The following is a 22,639-nucleotide window of genomic DNA, read 5'->3' as shown; positions in this document are numbered from 1 at the left end:
GTCTACGGGACATTATCAGGGATATGACCAACCTAAGGTGGGTGCCTCGTCAAAACCACATTAAGATCAAGCAAGTATACTTTAGGATACTTCCCCTGAGTTTGACACAATTCCAAAGAGAACTAACAATGTTACAATTCAAAAAGTTTACGCATACCAATTCCTTGAACAAGCTTCTGAAACGTCGTATTCGATAGTGATTTGGTGAAAAGGTCAACCAAATTGTCTTATGAACGGATTTGTGTGACTTCAATCTTCTGATGCTTTTGTTCTTGATGTGAGAAGAAAAACTTCGGCGCAATGTGCTTGGTGTTGTCTCCTTTGATGTAACCTTTCTTGGGTTGTTCGATGCATGCTGCTTTGTCTTCATAAATCGCTGTCGGGACATCAATGACGGGGTAAAGATCGCATGAGCTTCGAATATGGCCCACAACTGCTCTTAGCCAAAAGCATTCCCAAGGTGCTTTGTGTAGGGTGAGAATTTCAGCATGGTTAGACGAAGTAGTAATTAAGGTCTTTTTAGTTAACCTCCAAGAGATTGCGGTGCCTCAAATGGTAAAGACATAACCCATTTAAGAACGTGCTTTGTGCGAATCAGATAAGTATCATGCGTTGGCATAACCAATAAGGTGAGAATCAACCCGAGATAAGGTGTGTGCGTCATCACGCGAGGATCCGTACGGATAGAATAAGTCCAAATCTGTGGTACCCTTAAGGTAGCGAAATATGTCTTTAACACCAGTCCAGTGTCTACATGTTGGTGCATTACTGCATATTTCCAAAAGATTAACAACAAAGGAGATTTCGGGTCTAGTGCTTTGAGCTAAGTACAATAAAGCATCTATTGCACTTAGATAAAGAACTTCAGGCTCCAAAATCTCTTCATTATCCTCATTTGAACGGAACGGATCTCATTTTGCATATAGCAACTGAATGACCATATGAGTACTCGAAGGCTTCGCTTCATCCTCATTAAAGTGGCGCAAGACCTTCTGCGTGTACTTCATTTGATGTACTCAGATTCCATCTGAATGGTGCTCTATCTCGAGACCAAAACAGTATTGAGTTTTTCTTAGATCTTTCATCTCAAATTCTGACTTCAGGTGTGCGGTAATTCTCGTGAGCTCTTCAGAAGTTCCAAGAGATTCATGTCATCGACATATACTGCAATAATCACAAATCGGAATGTGACTTCTTAATAAACACACAAGGGCATAGTTCGATGTTCACATATCCTTGACTAGTCAAATACTCACTCTGACGGTTATACTATATTCTTCCAGATTGCTTTAAACCGTAGAGTGAACTCCTCAGTCGAATTGAGAGCATGTTCCGGGGTTTGGAAATATTTGATCCATCAATGTAAGTCCTTCAGGAACTTTCATATAGATTTTTGTATTAAGATCCCCATAGAGATACGCAATTACTACGTCCATCAGCTGCATACTCAGTTTTTCGGAAACTACCAAACTGATAAGGTAGCGAAAAGTAATCACATCCATAACGGGTGAATATGTTTTGTCATAGTCAATCCCAAGGCATTATGAGAAGCCTTGCGCAATAAGACGAGCTTTGTAATGCATAATTTCACTCTTCTCATTACGCTTCCAAACGAAAACCTATTTGTAGCCAACGGGCTTCACATGTGAAGGAGTATGAGTTATAGGTCCAAACACTTGTTTCGTAAGCGAGTCGAGTTTGACTTGGATTGCTTATTTCCAGTTTGGTCAATCATTTTTACGTCGAAATTCATCAATGGAATGGGGTTCAATGTAATTACTCAACATGATCTTAGTAGCTACTGCATATGATAATGCATCATCGATGATCATCTCATTTCTACACTCAACATCATCCAAGCTAGCATAGTGGATCGAAATCTCACAATTTTCGGGAAATTGATTCGTCTCATGAAGAATGCTTCCATAATCTAGAATTTCCTCATAAGTTGGATAGAATAAGTAGGTGACAGTCGGATTCACAATAGGCTCTTCAGGGGCTTGTGCCATGGGTTTCCTCTTCCGATGGTGTGAATCATTTGAACCAAGTGGTCTACCACACTTGTGTGTAGGGGCAAATGATTGGCTAGCTGCTAATATACGTGGATCGACCAAAGTGGCGTCCCAGGCCTCCAGGAGGGAAGTCCGTCATACATTTGGTACATCCATCTTTGCAGGCACATTCACAGCTAAAATATGTGATCTTGTCACTCGTGCTAGATCGATGAAAGCATATGGCATGCTCTGAGCTATGCTCTGAAAATCCAATATGTGATGCACTTCAGTCTCAGACGGAGCGGTGCAGGGATTTAAATGAGACAAAGTCAGAGTCATCCACGATCATTCGCATCATTCTTTAGAGAACGTTGACGTTTTTATCTCCCCCTAATGATGGAAAGACTGAAGTGACAATTCGCAAAACAAGCGGTAAACAAATCGATTGTCAAAGGTTCTAAGTAACGAATGATTGAAGGAGAATCATATCCGACATAGATTCACATCTTTCACTAAGACCCTATTTTTGTACGTAAGGGAGGCAAAATCGGCACATAGACCGCACAATCAAAAACACGCTAATGTGATATGTTAGGTTCGTATCCGGTAATCAACTAAAATGAGTTATATGGTTGGGTCACAACAGGCCTCAGGCGAACCAACATGGTTGCGTGTAATATTGTATGACCCCAAGCAATGATTGGGAGCTTGGTATGTATAACCACGATCAAGCAATCATTGGTAAGCGCTTAATGAATGCCTCTACCAGGCCGTTATGGGTGTGAACATGGGGTACTGGATGTTCAACTTCAACCCCAATTGACATGCAATAGTCATCAAAAGTTTTAGATGTGAATTCTCCAGTATTATCCAATCAAATAGATTTGATTGGATAATCAGGGTGGTAAGCCCTATGCTTGATAACCTGAGCCAACAGTTTGGAGAATACAGCGTTTTTTGTGGACAACAAGCACACGTATTACCAACGTGTGGAAACGTCAACCAAAACCATAAAATGTCTAAATGGTCCGCATAGAGGGTGAATCCACAAATGTTCCCTTGAATCCTTTGTAGAAAAATAGGAGGATTTGAACGAATCTCGTCATAAGAAGACTTAATGATAAGCTTTCCCATAAAGCAATTTTGACATGCGATTCCTTGAATTGAACATAAACTTCGAGTTAATGGATGCTCATGTGATGATTTGAGGATACGGTGCATCGCTATTCGTCCAAGATGTCCGAAACGATCATGCCAAAGTGTAATTTCGTGTGCGGTCCCAGAGGTAGGGTCGGCCACATAGTAGCTTTCTATAGGGTGTATGGTCGTAATATACAGGCCACTCGGGATACGCTCCATCTTCTCTAGAATATGTTTCTAGCCATATTCATAGAAAATGATCCATAGAAATTCAACTCTGTTTTCTACATAGGTTTCAACGTGGTAATTATTATCTCTAATATTCTTGAAACTCAACAACGTTCTTCTCGAACGTGGAGAATTAAGTGCCTCATCAATGGTCAAGATTGTACCATTAGACAACATTATACATGCCTTATCGTATTCTTCAATCAGGTTGGATGGGCATGTGAGGGTTGTTAGATGTGCATTCTTAGGTATGAAGTTAGTGAAATAAATGCGATCATGCAAAACGGTGTACATGGTTGCACTATGTGCCAGACAATTAATTTTCCCACTAGTCATACCTAGAAATAAAAATTAATTTGAATCGATCACATGCATAAAAGTTCTAAAAACAACAAATATCCATTCAAAATAATTTAGTATTCAAGGATGATAATTAATAAAAACTTAATATCCAAAAAATAAATCACCAACAAATAATCCAAACATAAAGGAAATTGTTCAAAATTAAACCAAAAACAATGAGGGATTCGGCCAGTAGGTGGAATTCCCCCCCTAGGGTTCTAAATTCAACTCAAAATAGTTTATGTCTAAGATTCTAATATTCTATAGGGTTGGTATCCTCCTGAAAGTCAGAAACCTCCATCTTTGTACTTTCTGGTTCTTCCACTTGCACAAAGTTTGATTCAAACTTCTTACGATGAGAATGATATTCAACTACAACCTTTTGGGGAGGTCAGCAAACACGGCACCAATGGTTCTTTGAACCACATCAATAGCACATGTCCGCATCCATGGTTTCTGGTGCTTTGCCCTTATTCTTGAAGTTTGGGGCCTTGGGAACGAGGTTAATGTGCTTCTGGGCTTGGTTTCCTCCCTTAGGTGGGCCTTGGCTCTGTTGACCTCGACGGGGTGGCTTATAGCTACCCCTATATGCCTATATTGGTGTTTTGGGTGTTGGTTTGTGCTATAATGTGCTTCAGGAACAGCAATCATCCCAATAGGTCAAGCTTGATGATTTTTCACTAACTACTAATTTTGCTTTTCAGTGAAAAGTAAAACAGAGATCAAATCTAAAAACTTAGTAAACTTCTTAGCCCTATATTGTTGTTTCATGACAATATTAGTAGCAAAGAAGGTCGAATAAGTCTTCTCTAAGAGATCTTCTTTGGTGAAGGTCTCGTTACAAAACTTGAGAAGTGATCAAATTCGACAAACTTCAAAATTATATTCATTCACATACTTAAAGTCTTGGAAGTGCAAATGTTGCCAGTCATATCTTTCTTCAGGCAAGAAGATGTCCTTTTGGTGATCAAAGCGATTAGCCAAAGTGACCTAAAGTGCTCGTGGATCTTTCTCAGCAAGGTACTTGGTTTGTGGTGCATCATGAATGTGACTTCAAATGAAGATCATAGGAGTGGCTTTTTCAGCTTGGCCAACCGGGTTGTCCATCTCATCTTCAATGTTGGGACGCAAATTCTTTACAGTGAGGTGGAGCTTCACATCTTGGACCCACATGAGGTAGTTTCTTCTAGAAATCTCAAAAGTGGTGAAGTCGAGTTTGTTCAAATTTGACATGTTCCTATCACAAAATAAATGGACAAGATGTGGTTAGTGTAATGGAGAGAAAATCAATCCATTCACATAGGAGTAGAACATTCAGGTTCTAATGAACATGTATTGCTTTAAATTTACATGAAAAAAAACCTTCGGGTTTTCATGGATGATGTTTTGAAGGAAAACTTCAGGTTTTCAAACAAGGCATGTTTCTAGAAACTTCAAGTTTCAAAATAATTATGAACTTCAGGTTCATATGTTCATGCAGATAAACACAAATATATATACATAAATATGCAACAAGAAAATATGCAAATAGATCTTCAAGTCTTGATAATAATTGACTTAATTATTTGGACTTTGGGCCGAAATTAAATGATAGGTGAAAAAATAACCCATAGGGCAGCTTTAAACTCGAGGCCCAAAATAATGGGCCAAAGCCCATGGGTGGGCTGAGTAATTTAAAACGTGCGGCCCATGCCCAAAAATTGGGCTAGGTTGGCTGGGCTATAAGCCCAAGACAAATAGGTACAAATCCGCTGCTTTACACTGTATGTGTTCCCGGGCGGTGCAATCGAGTGCGTCACAAGCCAGGTGCACCAAATCACTCGCTACGAGCTAGGATTTGGTGTGGTTGGGTGCAGGGAACTCGGAGAGCCCTACGGGGGTTGGGTCCTGCCACAGTGGGGACATAGAGACACCAAAGCCCAATTTGACTGGTGTCATTCGCAGGTCGGGCTTTAAGTAAGAATTATATATGCACAAACGTGGGCTACAAATGTAAGCCGAAATGGCCATTGCCCAAATAAGGGCTCCAGTCATTTGTAAAACAGATACGGATACACCAGCATAGCAGCTGGGATTGAGTGCGGTGGGAACACCATGGCCAATAGGTCGGTGTTAGGCCGAGAGAATGGCCAAAGTCCAAAGAGCTGGTGCTTGCCGAAAGACAGGCCAAGCCCAAGTGGGCTTAGGTTTTTTATCCAGACACCCCAGCGTGAGCTAGGTGAGCTCGTAGGAGAAGAAAACCAGCACCACCTCTTCAGGTGGTCATGTTATGGTGCAAAAAATCATGGTGAAGGTCGTGGTTTAACGGCAATCCAAAATTTTGAACGGAAAGTAAAAACTCTCAACGTTGTTTTTAGGAACCCTGAAAATTAAATCGAGATTTCGAAAGAAAAACCGATGAGATTCAAATGAATCTCAGTCAAGACTCGTCAGTGACAACTTCAGGTTGTCTGGGAAGGTAACTGTGGTGGCTGGGCATGGCTGCAGGCCATCTACTAGATGGTGCAGGGGATGCAATGTTGTTTGGGCGTCAGGTTTAGGGCTTGGGCCTGGAGCTGTGGCTCCAGAATTGGGTTTCTCATCTCAGGGAAAAGGATAGCCCATGCGACATGGTTGGGTTTCAACAAAACCCTAAATAAAATAATTTTTTCAACATATAGTTTAATGTATGGACAGATATATGATGCAATACATGGCAATATCAATTCACATAATTCAACAATTATGGATATAATGCATACACAATTTATGTAGAATCTAAAATTCGAAAAATGTAAAGTTGGGTCATGCATTATGGTGAATGTTCATGCTATCAGGGTTACAAAAATATCGAGATAAAAACCGTTATTTTGAAAGAACTTGATTGCGTGGTGATATTGATGAACTAGTTTAATGCAAAAAACTTCCATGTCAGATTCCTAAGTGTAGCGGTATGAGCGTGATGATAACGTGTTGTGGCCTATATTTAACTGATAGGAAGATAGGGCCCGCGGCACAGAAAAAATATAAAGAGAGAGGTGTGTTTGTATGGTTGTATAGAGCATGTGTTATCCCCCCCTACGCAGTGCCTTTATTTATAGTGATAAGGAATAGAAGAAATCCTTCTCCTCCAAGGAATACAAGTCATGATAGGGAAGAATAACTAGAATCAAATATAATTTAGGATTTACACAATCACACTTAAATAAGAAGTTTATAACAAGACAACAAATTTCACTGTATCTCAAGAAACTCCACTAGTTTTTAAACACGTCAAGGAGAGACAAAAACATAAAAACAACTAAAGCCCAGCCCAAAAACATGAACATAATGTTTTAAAATACTAGTCATAACCTTAACGCTTTAGGGTTGTCAATAGAAACCAACCTTCACAACTCCAACAAAATTAATACGTGTCATAAGTTCAACCCATCCTCAACCATTTATGCAGAATTAGCTTTGAAAATTTATATAGAATCAGTTTGTACCCTTTATTACTAGAATCAGTTCAACCCATCCTTGACCATTTTCGCATAATTAGTTCAATCAATCTTCGACCATTTTTGTATAATCAGTTCAATCTATCTTCGACCATTTTTTGTATAATCAGTTCAATCTATCTTCGACCATTTTTGCATAATGAGTTCAACCCGTCTTCGATTATGTTTGCAATCAGTTCATTCAGTCTTTGACTTTTTTTGCAGAATCAGTTCAACCAGTCCTCGTGTATTTTTGCAGAATTAGTTCAACCCATCTTCGACCATTTTTGCAGAATCAGTTCAATCAGTCATCAACCATTTTTGTTGAATTAATTCAATTAGTCCTCAACCATTTTTGCATAATCAATTCAACCTGTGTTCGATAATTTTTGCAAACTCAGTTCAACCTGTCCTCGACCACCATTTGTGTAAAATCAGTTCAACCCGTATTCAACCATTTTTGCATAATCAGTTCAACCCGTCTTCGACTATTTTTATAGAATCAGTTTCAAATATATGTAGAATCAGTTTTGTATATTTTCTTTTAAGTAGAATCAGTTGGTATATTTTTAGTAGAATCAGTTTATAACAACATAATACCGACATGATTTGGAGAGGGAACAACATCAAAGGGAGGGTTCATTGCTTCCCCTGGTGATTCTATCAAACCTAAGGTACAATGGGTCATTTTTCTTGAAAGTAACTATAAACTTAGGTCAATGGTGCTATTTTACCTGTTATTAGAGAGAGTGGTTAAAGATTTTTTTCTACTAAGGCTCTTTAACTACTTAAGGTGCTTTATAAAGAGGAAAATCACTTCAACTTGTGTATGCATATATCATTCCTTCCACATAAAGGATAATGGTTTCTCTATTACGGAAGATGTGAAGAACCTATACATCAAATTTTAAAATTCAATCAATTCAACCTACACAAAAGAAATATGGAGGTCCTTAGAGTTGTTGTTTCCTGCTACTTGGAGAACCTATACATCAAATTTTAAAATTCAATCAATTCCACCACCTTACTTTGTCTGAATTTGATTAATTTTTTTTTTTTTTTTTTGTTAAGAGAAAGAAAAACAAAAAGGCTATTTAAGAAGTAGGGTGAGGAGTGAATCCACTTAATAAAATTGTTCAACAACAACAACAATAAGTAAGGGTAGGCATAGAAGCCGTTGAACTGAAAAACCGCATCGAACTGTATGAAACAAAAAATCGAGAAAACCCGCGTTGACCGAAAAAGTCAACATTTAATCAAAAACCAAAGCAGATCGGTTCAAACGGGTTTTAGTTCTAGTTTCTAAAGAACAAGAACTGGCTAGAACCAAACCGAACTATTATTATTATAATAAATTGATTATATATATGTATGTGTGTGTGTGTGTTTGTCATGGTATAATAGGTTGACGAATTAGCTTCACCAAGTTGCAAAGCAGTGAATCCTATCTCAATTAGGGCTCACCTATCCTCACTCACGGTCTCACATCCACCGTTTCACACTTATAGACTTTCATTCAGTTTTCCTTTTTCACTTAGTCAAGCCTCACCCACCCTCACTCAAGGTCTCACATCCAAAACATCAGTGATTCCTCAGGCAACCCATAACCTCAATTCTTCGCGACGGCCCTCGTCCTCCCTCCTCTGCAATTGCTCACAGCTCTCCGTCCTCCATCCTCCCTCCTTGGTATTTTCTCTATCTTTTCTCATATTTGAGATTAGGAATATATTGAACTTTTCACACAAAAACACACATATTGATTTGTAATTTGTGAAGTTCAACTTTGAAATGGAATTTGTAATATGTAAAGTTCAACAGATTAGGGTTAATTGTATATGTTCGTTATCTAGGTTAATAACTTAATTGTATGGAGGGAGATGATGAATGTGACTAAGTCATCATAATATAAGGTGTTGAGCAGGGACACAAATTAGAGAATATAAGGTGTTGAGCCGGTTGGATCATAAGAGTCTTTTAAGTTAATATTTAAAACAATATTGTGTTTGTACTCTAACATACATGCCTATCTTATGTAGGGATGGGCAATGATTATGTCGGACGTGTAATCATGGTTATTTACCCATAACTATTTAAGTCCATACTGGCATAATCGTTTACCCATTGGGTAATTGCATAAAGGTTATACTCATACCCATAACCGTTTATAAACGGTTAACCGTACCCAAAACCGTGTACTCATTTAACCATAACCGCATACCCGTTTACCCATTTACCCGTTTACCCTTTTTTACCCATTTACCTTTTTTTCTTTTTCTTTTTTTTTTACCCGTCTACACGTTTTTTTTATCCATTTATATATACATTTAACATGCATTTCCGTATTTTAATATTTTAAATCCTTATACCATTTCAATATAGAGAGAGATTAGGATATATCTAATTTATACATTTACATAAGTCAGGAAAATCACTCTGATACGAGCTTCAAGTCTCAACAATGTGTATAGCAGTGTTCCAATGGCAGGCTCACCCACTTTACCCTTTCCGTCTCTTGCAAAACAGAGATGAATGACACAATAGACGAGTTTAAGAATTAATCTACTTTTATCATGTCATTAGGAGATATTGGGGTTTACAATAAAACTGATCATTTTTGTCATTAATATGCAAACTTAATAATGCAGCATGTCATTGAATCTAAAGTATGCAAAAAAAGGTTTAGGATGTCTACGAAGGATCAATAAAATGTATCACATGTATCACATGTACTATATGAACTAATAAATTACTTCAAAATTTGACTTTGTAGTGTCTATGAAGGATCAATAAAATGACAAGTGATAGCCATAAATCCTCTCTTTTGATTAATTGAGGATAACCAACTGTTTTGCCAGAGATGAGAGAGAGGGCGGTGAGGAGAGAGATGAGTGACGAGAGTTTGAGATTTGTCAAATAATTTTAAGGTTTTTTTAGTTTTTTTTAATCTTTTATATGTATGTGTGTGTGTGTGTGTGTGTGTGTGTGTGTGTGTGTGTATTAGAATAAACGGTTAAACCGGTACCCATTTATAACTGCGGGTAATACCCATAACCACCCATTTAAGTTTAACGGGTAAACGGTTATACCTATAACCGTTTATTTATTTAAAAGGTTACCATAACTGTAATCATTAATTTTAAATGGGCCAGGTAACCGCAGTTACCCATACCTGTGGGTATTTTACCCATCCCTAATCTTATGTATGTGTGAACGTATATTTATATAATTCAATATATGTATGTGATTAACAAACTCTGTATTGAATTTGAGTTTTGTTTTTGGTTTATTTTAGGGATGACAAACCAATCAAAATCACATGATTTTTGTTCTTCTTCTACATCTGTTTCTTCTTCATCACCATAACTCAAACCTAATCCCAACCACCAATTCCACCAAAACCCTAACCACCATCTCCACCCTAAGCACAATCACCCACTCAACCAAGTGGTATTCCTCCATTGCCTCATTTTGGGAATAGTAAGCATAGGGCAAAAGTGTGGGAGCATATTGTTGAATATGATGACATAGAAAGCATTTTGAAGCCAGATGGGACCAAAGAAACAATTGTTAGAAAGAGAACTAGGTGTAAGCACTGCTCTACTACCTTTGCTACTTACCCTTCTGGAAATGGTACTTCAACCGTTACAAAAGATATTGAGGGAAGATGTAAGAGTTACCCGAGGATAAATAAGAATAAAAGGTAAAAGATTTTGTCTTTTAATGAAGGTAATCTTAAGGCTAAGGGGAATACTAAAGAGGATTGCATAAAGGCGTTGAAACAAATGGTTGTCTTAGATGAGTTGCCGTTTACACATGTTAAAGGGAGAGGGTTTAGGTTTTTCTAGTGTTGTTTGCCCCCATTGTTATCCACCATCTCGTAGGACACTTGTGTGACACTTTGTTCTCATGTGTGATGAAATGAAAGAAAAATTGAAAACAGAGTTAGCCTCACAACCGACACCTAGACAAGTCTTCAAAAGATAAACTATATGGTGAAAACGGCACATTTTCTAGATAGTGATTGGAAGTTATACAAAAGAATAATAAACTTTTGTGTCATAGCTAATCATAAGGGGAACTCAATTGGAAAAAGTATTGAGGTTTGTTTGCTAGAATGGGGTATGGAGAATAAACTAACCATCACGGTCGATAAAACAAGGTGGCAATAAATTATTCGAAGACAAAGATGTATCACTAGCAAAATTCACGGTTGATACTTGAGGGAAAGCACATATATGTCAGGTGTTGTCTCATATTGTTAACTTGATAGTTTAAGATGGTTTGATGACGTTGGATAAATCCATCGTAATTATTAGGAATGCGTTGCTTTATGTAACGTCTTCTCCATAAAGGATGGAAACTTTTAGGAGTTGTTTTAAAAGGAGAAAAATGAACGCAAAGGTCTTGTTTTTATTTTTTAGATATGCCAACTAGGTGGAATTCCACCTATTTGATGTTAACGAACGCCTTGAAATTTGAAAAAGTTTTTTGTGAGAATGGGAGAAGATGATGAGATTGCATACTTGTCATGGTTTGGTGAAGATTTGCCGGGAGAAGAGCGGTGGGTGGATCTTCCAGTAGTAAAATGAGGTATGAGCCACCAAATATGGAAGATTGGAGTAATGCCACTATCTTTGTCAATTTTTTTGGAAGTGTTATATCAAATCACATTGAAGATGAGTGTTATTGTACATCCGGCTTGCCATAGTACTTTTTATGATTTGTTTGTAATTGGTGAAGAAATAGATGATTTGTTTGTCAAAGAAGATATGTTGTTAACTCAAACCCATGCAAGCTTGATATTGCATGAAATGGCACTAAGCATGAAGGTAAAAATTGATAAGTATTGGGGTGATCAAAGATCCTTTATTGTTTGTGGGACTTGTACTTAATCCAAGATATAAACTGGGCTATGTGGCACATATTTTGAAGCGTTGCGGGTGTAGTATTGATGAAGCTGTAGTTAAGAAGGATGAGGTAAAAAGCCTAATCTTGAAACTATATGATGAATGTGTTTCCTTCTTCCAACTAACCAAGTGGTTTTAGTGCTCATAGTTGTTCTAATACTACTAGTACTATAGCTACTATTGGTAGGGCCAATCCAAAACAATGTGGAAGGGGAAAAACGAGCGGAAATTGACGAAAGTTGGAAAAAGAAGTTAAAGCAAGTAATGTCGTGGTCTCGGAGCATGAGTTTGATAGGTACTTGTTAGATCATAGTGAAAAAGTAGAAGTGGGTCAAGATTTTGATATTTTAAATTGGTGGAAATTGAATGGTGTTAAATACCTAGTGTTGACATTAATTGTAAAGGAAGTCATTGCAATTCCGATCTCAATAGTAGCTTCAAAATCTACCTTTAGCTTGGGAAGAAGGAGTGTGAACTCATATCATTCTTCATTGACTCCTCTAATGGTAGAGAGATTAATTTGTACTCAAAAATGGTTGATGTCAGATAACATCTCAATTTTAGACGATAAGACAATCTTAGAAGATATAGAGTTTTATGAAACACTTGAAATAGGTATGAATATTTATTTTTCATTACTTTTTTTTTCTTGTTTTGTTGCATGCTTGCTTTCTTATTTTCTAACGAGTTCTTGATTTTTATATGTCTAGGAAAAAAAAAAAAAAGGAATGGTGGCGCATCTAGTATTAGGGCTTTTAAAACTATTCAATCATAACTTATCACCTTTTACTACTTATGGTATGTATGCAACTTTAGTTTTTTAGCACTTACTAATTTGAATTGTAAGCTTGCTATTTCATATATGTGGTTTCCTTGTTATTTGATGTATGTTGTTTGCTTGCTGTTTGAAAAAAAGAAGCTATTGTTTGATTTGATTATATGTTGTTTGATTATGTACAGGAGCTGCCAACATTAGGAGCTGCTATTTGAAAAAGAATCTGCCACTGCCAAGGACATTTGCATTTTTGTTTTTACTTGTTGTTGCTACCAATATTAGGAGACCAATGCTGCTTGAGTTCCTGATTTTTTTTGTTTGCTGACCGACCAATGCATATTTCTTTTAATTGCCTCTTTTTGTTGACTTGGTGCCACTGCCAAAGACATTTGCATTAAAAAGGATTTGTGTTGTATGCAACTTTATATAATCATTTTAGAAGATGTATTTAAATGCATGATGATTTGGTGTTCAAATAATTAGTATTTGAAACTGTAAACTGGCAAGAACCGAATCGTAACTAATGTAGACCAGTGTTTTAAAAATCAGCCTAGGCGGCCGCCTAGGCACTACGTGATGGCCAACAGCTGCAAGTAACCCATAGTTGGGAGGAAAAGCAGCAAAGGGATTAGGTAGGCTCTAAGGCGGCCTAGGCGGTGCTTGGGCAGCCTAGGCGTGCTTGGGTGGCTTAGGCAGGTGAGTAGGTGGCCTAGACAAGCGTCTGGACCTTGCAGATATTTTTTGGAGAGCAGCTGAGTTCTTGTTCTGGGTTTCGTTCTGGTTCTAGTTGTGCGTTCTGTGTTTCAGACTTTTATGTTCATCGAATAAGAAAAGAGAAATGAGTCTCTCTCTTCATTTCCCACCCACGTGATAGATGTGACCAGTGACCACCCCACTTTTTTTGTTTAAATTTTTATTAAATTGCTTCTATTAAAATTTGACAGCTAACAACCTAATATATTAAATATTAGTGTGGTGGCGCCCCATTCCCCTTTTATGTTGCCTAGTTTCCTTCACCCCTACAAGCCTACAACGACTATAAGATTATAACACATATTTAATACTTTTACTTCTTTTTTAAGTTCCTTGTAAATTCAAAATCCTTGAAAAATATTTAGTAAGTGCTATGGACTTATAACCATTTGTACTTTCATCTCTTACTATTAATCGACCAATACTATAGATGTATAATAAAACCGTCTAGTCCACCTAGGCGCTAGGCCCCAACCCGCCACCCAACTAGTGCGTAACAGTCATTTAGAACCTTGGTGTAGACCGAACCATGTTGTTCTAGTAATAAATTTAAGCGAAACCGCACCGAATTGAACCATTGATATTTTTCGATTCCGGTTCCGATTTAATGGTGGAACTGCACCGAACAGCACAGTGCCCACCCCTAATAGTAAAGAAAGAGAAGGGAAGTTCCTTCCTTCCTTGTAGTTTAATAACCCAGTTATCAACTTTCTTTAATAACTCTTCTTGTGCGTTCTTCTTCTTAATGCTAACAAAGCTTTCTTTTTTTCTTGGTAGTCTAATATAAATTTGTTGAAAATATTTTGTGGTGCTAAAACGTAGTAGTAGGCTATCAAATGAGTAGAAAGAGAAGGAAAGAGAAGGAAAAAGCAGGCCAATTTTCATGGATGATAAGGAAAATAAAAGATGAATGAGATAGAAGTGTGAAAAGACTTTACCGTAACTTAAACTCCAGAGGAAAAAAGGGAATGATGTCATCTTCCACATGTATTAACTTTTATCTCTCTTTGAAATGTTTAAAAAGTGTTGTCTCAATATAAAATTAAGTATTAAAAGTGTAATCTATGTGTAATTTTTTTTCAATAATTAAATAATTAGCAAAACATAATAAATAATATACAATATTTTATCCCAATTATATACCCAGTTGGTTGTAAATGATAAAGCAATAAAGAAAGATGACAAATAGATTACTTACAAGAATCCTTAACCATGTGTGCACCATTTAGGATCATCCTTATGCTTGTTTTATTCCTCTTCATGGTTGATCACGTTAAGCTCTTCAAATGTTGAGCTTTTAGAAGTATAAACACTAATACACCAATGATAGATGATAGAGTAAGGGATTCAATTATCTTAGCAGGATCACTCAATTCAAACAATAATTTTGGGTGGCACACTAGGTGAATTTTCAATTAAGGTTTTCTTTCTTTTCTCTAAGGGGGCAATTGATTGCATTCGCAATTGCATTAGGGACATATGAGAAAACACGTGGGTATTCATAATACCACTGCCGCACCTCTTTATAGGGATTGATGCCTAGGCCTTGTGCCTTGCATCAAGGTCATTCAATTGTCCACTTTGGGCTTGTGACTTGGACCCTTTTTAATTAAATAAAGCCCACAGTTCGTAGATAGTATTAAAGTGCAAGTACGGAGTCGAATCCCACAAGGAACGGTGATTTAATTCGATAACTAACCACTTAACGCACAAGTGAAATTGAAAACATTATTGAGCAAGAAAATTAAAGGAAATATTGGTTGTGATGATTAATACTAATAGATAAAATTGCTAAAAGTTTAAGAAAATAAATAAGCCACTAACAGTAAAACTTAAGAACCAACAAGACGTTAATGACTAAGGCATCCAATTTCACCAATAACAATCCTATTCCAATTCTTAGCTATCAACTATCCATTTAAACTCCTATGTTGATGATTTAGTTTCCCAACTCTATAATCCGATCATGATGTATGCATCAAATTATATTCTTCTAAGAAGCAACCTAGCATGGTGTATGCCTAGATTTCACAACTTGAAGTTCTTTAAGTACAATGGAAACTTTTATACAACCACACAAAATCTAGAACATGGTGTATGCTTCTAGTAAATTGTGATCTCAAATTCATGATTTGAACAAGAATATAACATGGGTGGATGCCTATGAACCTGCAACAAACACTCATTAATTCATACAAGTGATGGCCAATCGTCAAGAACGAAAGAACTAGCGAATTAAGCCCAAAATTTGAGATTCAACATAACGGAAATTGTCTTGGATAATCAAATAGCTAAAAACACAAAATATTCTTGTTATGGCTACATTGTAGCCTTAGCAAAAGAATTTAGAAACACATAGTCATGGAAAACAAAATTAAAGATAAGAAAAACATGAGAAACCCTTGAACTGAAGGAGAATTTTGCGCTCCTCAAGCTGCCGAACTCTTGTGTGCCTTCCTCCCCGTCTTCTACATTCTTTTTTTCTTTTTCTTTTTTGCCCCTTCAAGTCTGCAGCTGTTCTCCCCTTTTTTCGCTGTTCTCTCCACAACAGCCACTTGGAACCCCCAAATCGTTCAATCCCTCCAATTTTTTTATTTTTATTTTTTATTTTTTGCTTTTCATCTCCACCCTTCACTTGTATTTTGATGAGGATTAGGTACACTAATAGACCTAAAAGGGCAGCTCATATTTCTCTATCAAATGGTCAGACTAATTTACTTGTTGGGCTTTAAATCTCCAACTCAAATAAACTGCACATATTTGGCCCAAATCACTTGAATTGCAAATTTAACCAAACCTGAAAATCAGAACAACAGTCACTAAGATGATCATAATTCATTGCAAGAATATCAGATTGACATGATTCCAACTCCATTTGAAAGAAGACTTCCGTATCTTTCCATCCATCTATGGTATGCAATGAGGTTCCTCTAGTTCATCAAAGTCGCTGGACAGAAACTCCCATATCCCAGATTCTCCAAATTGTGTCACCTCCCTGTCTTAGGCACCACTTTGATGTCCTATGATCTTCCTTTGAATGTTTCCGAACCGTTTTTAGGCTATCAAAACTCCTCTTTTTAGCCTCAAAATCCCCTTCTTTGCAATTAATCCTACAAAATAAGAAAACCACAAATAAACTACTACTAAGGGATGAAAACTATACATATCCAAGTACTAAGGTGATAAAAACTTGTATAAATATGAGTCTATCAGGCACAAATAATTAATCCAATATAATTAACAATTAATTATATCCTATCATCATCCACGTGGCGTCATTAGTACTATCATCAGTGTGTGACCTTAGGTTCTAACTAAAGTTGACTATGAAATTAATTAATAACTTAATTCAACTCCACAAGCCATGAGTGACATCTAGCAGCATTTCATGGCTACCTGGATTAGATTGAAGTATTCGTAATATAATCATAACTCTTTCAGACCTTAATTGTAGTTATAATGGAATCTGGTTCTTCTGTCATCTATATCCCGATCAAGATTCATGTGATATGGATTTTGTCCAATCACATGTTGTCATCTATGATCGCCATGATCCATCTCATGTTGAAATAGTTCTTACAAACATATGTTGATCAATGATTACTTTGATAAGAGATTTTTGAGATACATCTTCAAGTGTCTTTGAGATATATCACCTTCTATTAAACAATTACTAGAAGGTGATAGATTTCTTAATGCACATTCATATATCTCCATCCTCGTATACATGAACTCAAGCAACACTTTATCGTGCCCTACGAAGTAGTGAGGGCATTGATGTAAAGTCAAAGTTCATATCTATAAGCATCCAATGAATCATCCGTTCTAAGTATTATTTGAATATACAACCCGAAACTTTGTAATGTTAGACACATGGTAAGCATTCGTACATTTAAGCTTCTTAGGGGTCAATGTTCAGTGAACTTGTTCAACAAACAAACACTTCTATAAGCATCCACCACGCGTAGTGTGATATCATGCTAACCTTAATGCGATATACACAAGCTTTACCAGATAGTCAATGTCTAGTTGACTCTCCAAACGGCTTGAAACTTTCTTAAAGGACTAAATCACTATGGAATACACTTCTTCTTGTCCTAACCTCGTTTAGGATATTGCTTCCATACCTTAAATCTTATAGACTCATTCATAGTATATTATCACCATGATATAAAGCCAAACTCAAAAATGAACAAAACTTGACCTTATTATTAGTTAATTAGAATGAATTTACTACATAATATATCCAATATTACAAAATTAGTTTTTAGGGCACAACTCCAACAAGGCCACCCTCAGTGCAAGTGGTGATTGTGAGGAGAATTTATAAAAAATTAATAAAAAATAAATAAGTTAAACGTTAAGATAGATTAAGATTTTGACCCCTTTCAGTTTAACCAAAACAAAGAAAATGAAAACGACCTCCCATTAGCAACACTAGTAGCTTCGCTTGTGAAGAAAAACCCATGACGTCGTACTGTCATATAGTATTACTAATCCACATGCTATAATATATGCAGACATTGAGTTTAGACGCTAATACTGACCAACCAAATTATCTCTCATTGGTGCCGCATTTCAACATCGACACGTGTGTCGAACATCTAAGGTGGTCCCTGACCGATTTCAGGCATAAAACCGTTTTCAGGATGGAAAATTATCAAATAGATGGAAGTTACGAAGAGAAAAAACAGACAAAATAATTGATACGCTCATATAGCACAGTGACTCTCCCACATACATAAAAATTTCTCTACTGTACAAAGATAATACAATTATTCCATCATCTGGGAGGCACCTTGAAACACCGTAAGCACAAAGAAAAAACATTATATTTTCTAATATCCCTCGAGTTCCAACTTCTATACAACGATATAGCTCTCCATCCGAATAAGATAACAATGTTCTGGCTTTTGAACATGTCAACCCAAATGTAAGCGCAACTCACTTATCTCCATTGATTCCAAAGATCCGGACTTTGTGCATGTTGGGGAATTTTGCTATGACCAGCACAATGACTGCAAGACTGTTGAAAAACAGCATCGGATGCTGGTAGTCCGTTGTGTGCGAGGCTATCAAGTACCTGGCAGGATATAAGGAAGACAAAAATGAGAACCGACATGGTTTTTGTTCTAACAAAGCTTCCAAAACATAATCCTAGTAAAAACTGTTATCTTTGGGACTGGTATTTGTCAGCAGGTTCATACAAATCTTATCATAATCAGAGCTTCAGAAATTTCTATTTATTTCCAATGCCTTGGTAATAATGTGTTAAACAAAAACACGGGCAATGATTCTGACCAAGAGAAACTGACTCCCAAAATTACCAAGATCTAGGAAGCTAACTTCTCCAACCGCAGCAGGTTAAATCTCACTCCTGGTATATGGGTTTGGGGATCTACAAACGCCATCCTTCTAAGTTGGGAAGCCAATCAAGCACATATTAGTGGTAGATGAATCCAAGCCATACCAAATATTGACGTGATCAATAAGATTACGTGAATTATTTGATGGTAAAAAAGGCTGAAAATAGCAAGAGGATATGACTGAACTCATACCTAGGATTATGTTATGTGTTCACAAACTGCTCCATGGACATGCATACATCAAAAATGGAGGTGTCATATTCTTATCCAAAAATTATGTAGATTTTACTAAAATCTGGCTTCCTTGCAGGCATTAATATGGAACACTGATATGTGGTCCATAAGGCAACCACAAACAAACAAATTGTAGTATGTATAGAGCAGTAAAATCTGGCCTGAACTGCACGTGGAGTGTTCAGCGTAATCCCAAAAAGCCAATAGACCAGAACCAGAAATTCTTAATATTCTAAATGTACTATCACAAGTTTTCATTTTTTTTAACTTCTAAGTTCTAAATAGGAAATGAAGCAACTGGTGTCCTCTTTATTGTAGTTGGCCACCTGAATGAGTCTGGTACAGAGTCCCAACCCACGTACAGGCTTAGCTTTAAACTGGACCTGAAATATTTGGTGTAGTATGTTTGGGACAGTTTAACAAAAGTGTATATGCAACAAACACATGGTTGGAAAGGTTTGACAACAGCCTTCTGGAGCTGGGCAGGTTAATTTAAATAAAATCTTTAACAGCCAAGAGGTTCAATAATATTTAATCTTAGTGTAAAGAGTTGAAAATGCTAATTTTACAGCATAAAAATCAACTTACAGCACCACAGGAACAACGGTTAAGAACTTCCTGTTGCGAGTGAGCTGCTTTCCACTATCCATCTGCTCCCACCACGTCAGTCTATTGTAGATCCCCTGGTCATCAGCAAAGGGAGTTCCTTTCTTCCAGTGGAAGAAGTGATATGTGATCTGAAGAAGAACCAGACTCTTCAAATACGGTAGATGGAAATTGAATGAGACTAACCTAGAGTTAAGAGGTCAAACTAACAAAGCGGAAGACTGAACAGAATGCATAAGGATTATAAATCAAAATGTTATTTGGCCCAAAGCCTTTGATCAATAGATAATTCAGGATAGACCGTTGAATGATTAAACACAGAAACATCATACCAAACTAGGGAACAAAAGGCGACCTCAAGGTCGTCTCCAACAAAGTATACAACTCTAAAAATACAACTACCAGTTCTGTGCGTTAATTGGATATGAAGAACCGTTATGAGTTATAACCATAGCACCACATAATTGAAGAATTATCTATTTGCATGCAATCAATGGGGACATATCTAATACTTATTCCTGAACTCCCAAGTCCCAGAAAATAGGACATAAGAGTACCGTTGAAAATAAAACAAAGAATAGCTTTCGATACGAGTTACAATGACAATCCCCCCAAGTCGTGGACTAAGTGTATGGAATCCTTTCATGCCATTGTCTTCCAAAACTTAACAACTAACTGACCTCAAAAACACTGCTCAGCTCAGTTAAGGTAACATTTGCATCTCTAATAAAAAATGAAATTGTAATATTCAAATGTCATCCATCTACTCTCCTTAAAATTTTAGTAGCAACCAAACTAAATAGTGAAATTAGCATATCCGCACCAATAGGCTTCACATGATTAACCTCGTTTTCTAAGCTAAACTACCGACGACTCCAAGAACCAACTCATACCCTCTATTACAGGATAACAAAATGGATTAAATCCTAACTTAAATCAAGAAATTCACAAACTAGGTCTTCACCCTCCACACAATACCTCATATGAAACCAATAACTACATGAAACGCCCTAATTAAGAATCGAAATAACCCATGTAGAGTTACGAAAGCTACACCTAATCATATGCGTGGAAACACAACGTATCATCATTGAGCTGAATAATTACAACATGGGTTTTATACAAAATTCAACTAAATGCAATTACTTGAATGATTAAGCATCAAATCCAACAGCCTCTAATCAACAAGCATAAAAAATTCCACAAACCCAATTGAAAACAACACCAATAAATCAAACCCAGTAGACAACATATGCACACCACCAACCACATAGAGAGAGAAAGACAAAGGAGAGAGAAAGACACCGCAAAATGAGAGAGATTGACTATGGTCCAAGCCATGCCGGGAGAGCAGCCAAAGATTGAGAGCACGAGAAGCCAAGAGAAGAAGAGGATGAGGATATAGGTGGTCCAAACACCAGGGTACATGAACCACTCTGTGTTCCTATTCAGATCCGCAGGTGGCACAGCTTTTACATACAGACCAGCCATAAAAAATTTCGGATCCTGGGTTTTGATTCGGCTACCCGTTTGGTCGAAAACTTGAAGAATTTGGTGGGTTTTGATTTGAGGATAAGCTGGGATTGAATCTGCGTGTTGGATTCAAAATTTGGTCGTTTATGGGTGTTTGATGGTTTCGAAAATCCAAAACCCAAAAAGCAGAGCACTCTGTTTTGCTTTGCTTTTTATAAATAAAGTCTATTATTTCTCTCCGTTGGGTTAACGACGGAGGGGAGTATCGATATTTCACAGCGTTATACGACGCCGTGTTGAACCACATGGGATCTTCTTGTGGATTTGTTTACTTGTTAAATAATTTATTTTGAATTTACAAATTTCTTGACTGAATTTATTTAGTATGTTAAAGACGAGAAGATCACTGAATTTTTTTTTGTAGATTTGATTCTTTAGTTGCTAATAGCTGCCATGGTAACTCTTTTGGTTTGGTGTTCAATTTTATTTGGATGAAAATTAGCCCTTTAGGAAATTTCCAAACTTTTTTTCTTAACCCTATAAAATAAACTTTATTGTTAATGTAATTCACGTGAATTTCAAACATACAAGTGTACAATAGCGCTCAATAGCTAATCAATTAATATACTAATAAGACGCTACAACTACTCAATGTTTTTTCATGATCTAAACTGTTTCATTTGAAGTCCTCACATACAATCATCATTAAAAATCACTCAAGTTAAGGTATCTAACAAGTGGATTGTTCTCATGTTAGCGTCATTCTCTTCAACTTCATGTGTCTCAAGTTCAAACTCTTTTTTTTCTTTTCTTCCTCTTGATAGCAAGTGGTGAGTTGTTATCAAGTAATAATATTGCTTGTGATAAAAACAATAAACAATAATTTTGATAAAACAATGAATATTCAAGATGACACTTACTATGACAAAGTATCTTAGAGTTTAACACAACGACTTCAATTTTCTGAAAATGATGTCAAATTTGTTGAATCAAAGCAAAATACAACAATTTTCAAGAGAGTATTTTTGCTCACATTCATAACTACTATGTATGTTTATCATACATATTATCACTTAACATGTGTCCTTTCAACTAACTATGGTTAACTTTAAATGTTTATTTTCCAATTTTGAAAAAAAATAGCTATGGTTAAGTGAAATGACACATGTTAGATGATGAGGTGTACAGTGAGCATACACCATAGTTTGTGGTGATGAACAAAAAAATGCACCTAATTTTCAAGAAACACGCTTGGATAATATCAAACGGCTTTATAAGAATACACACTAAGTGAGTAATAAATCAACCACATTCATCATACACATCCAAGATCCCCATAACTTTCCAAATATGCCAATTACCA

At 36.6% G+C, this 22,639-nt stretch overlaps 1 protein-coding gene across 1 annotated transcript; it reads right to left on the bottom strand.

The window, feature by feature from the left end:
* Positions 1 to 18,290: 18,290 nt before the first annotated feature.
* LOC103927196 (ORM1-like protein 2) lies at positions 18,291 to 21,294 on the bottom strand. The gene is made up of 3 exons (XM_009336091.3): positions 21,109 to 21,294; positions 19,786 to 19,934; positions 18,291 to 18,680 (listed from the first exon to the last, which is right to left on the bottom strand). The coding sequence occupies exons 1-3, from the start codon at positions 21,292 to 21,294 to the stop codon at positions 18,542 to 18,544; spliced, it is 474 nt and encodes a 157-aa protein (XP_009334366.1). The 3' UTR covers positions 18,291 to 18,541.
* Positions 21,295 to 22,639: the final 1,345 nt, after the last annotated feature.

Source organism: the organism of the source record quoted next, unplaced genomic scaffold (genome assembly GCF_019419815.1).
Source record: "Pyrus x bretschneideri cultivar Hongxiangsu unplaced genomic scaffold, Pyrus_bretschneideri_v1 Contig4, whole genome shotgun sequence".
Taxonomy (NCBI): domain Eukaryota; kingdom Viridiplantae; phylum Streptophyta; class Magnoliopsida; order Rosales; family Rosaceae; genus Pyrus; species Pyrus x bretschneideri.
The sequence above is the reverse complement of the archived record's forward strand: the minus strand, read 5'-3'. Positions and strand labels throughout refer to the sequence as shown.

Excerpts from the sequence above, each read along its gene's own strand:
- LOC103927196 (XM_009336091.3), bottom strand. The coding sequence starts at position 21,294 with ATGGCTGGTCTGTATGTAAAAGCTGTGCCACCTGCGGATCTGAATAGG. Across the intron at positions 19,935-21,108 it reads TCAATCTCTCTCATTTTGCG|ATCACATATCACTTCTTCCA; the intron begins GTGTCTTTCTCT and ends GTTCTTCTTCAG. Across the intron at positions 18,681-19,785 it reads ACCGTTGTTCCTGTGGTGCT|GTACTTGATAGCCTCGCACA; the intron begins GTAAGTTGATTT and ends ATATCCTGCCAG.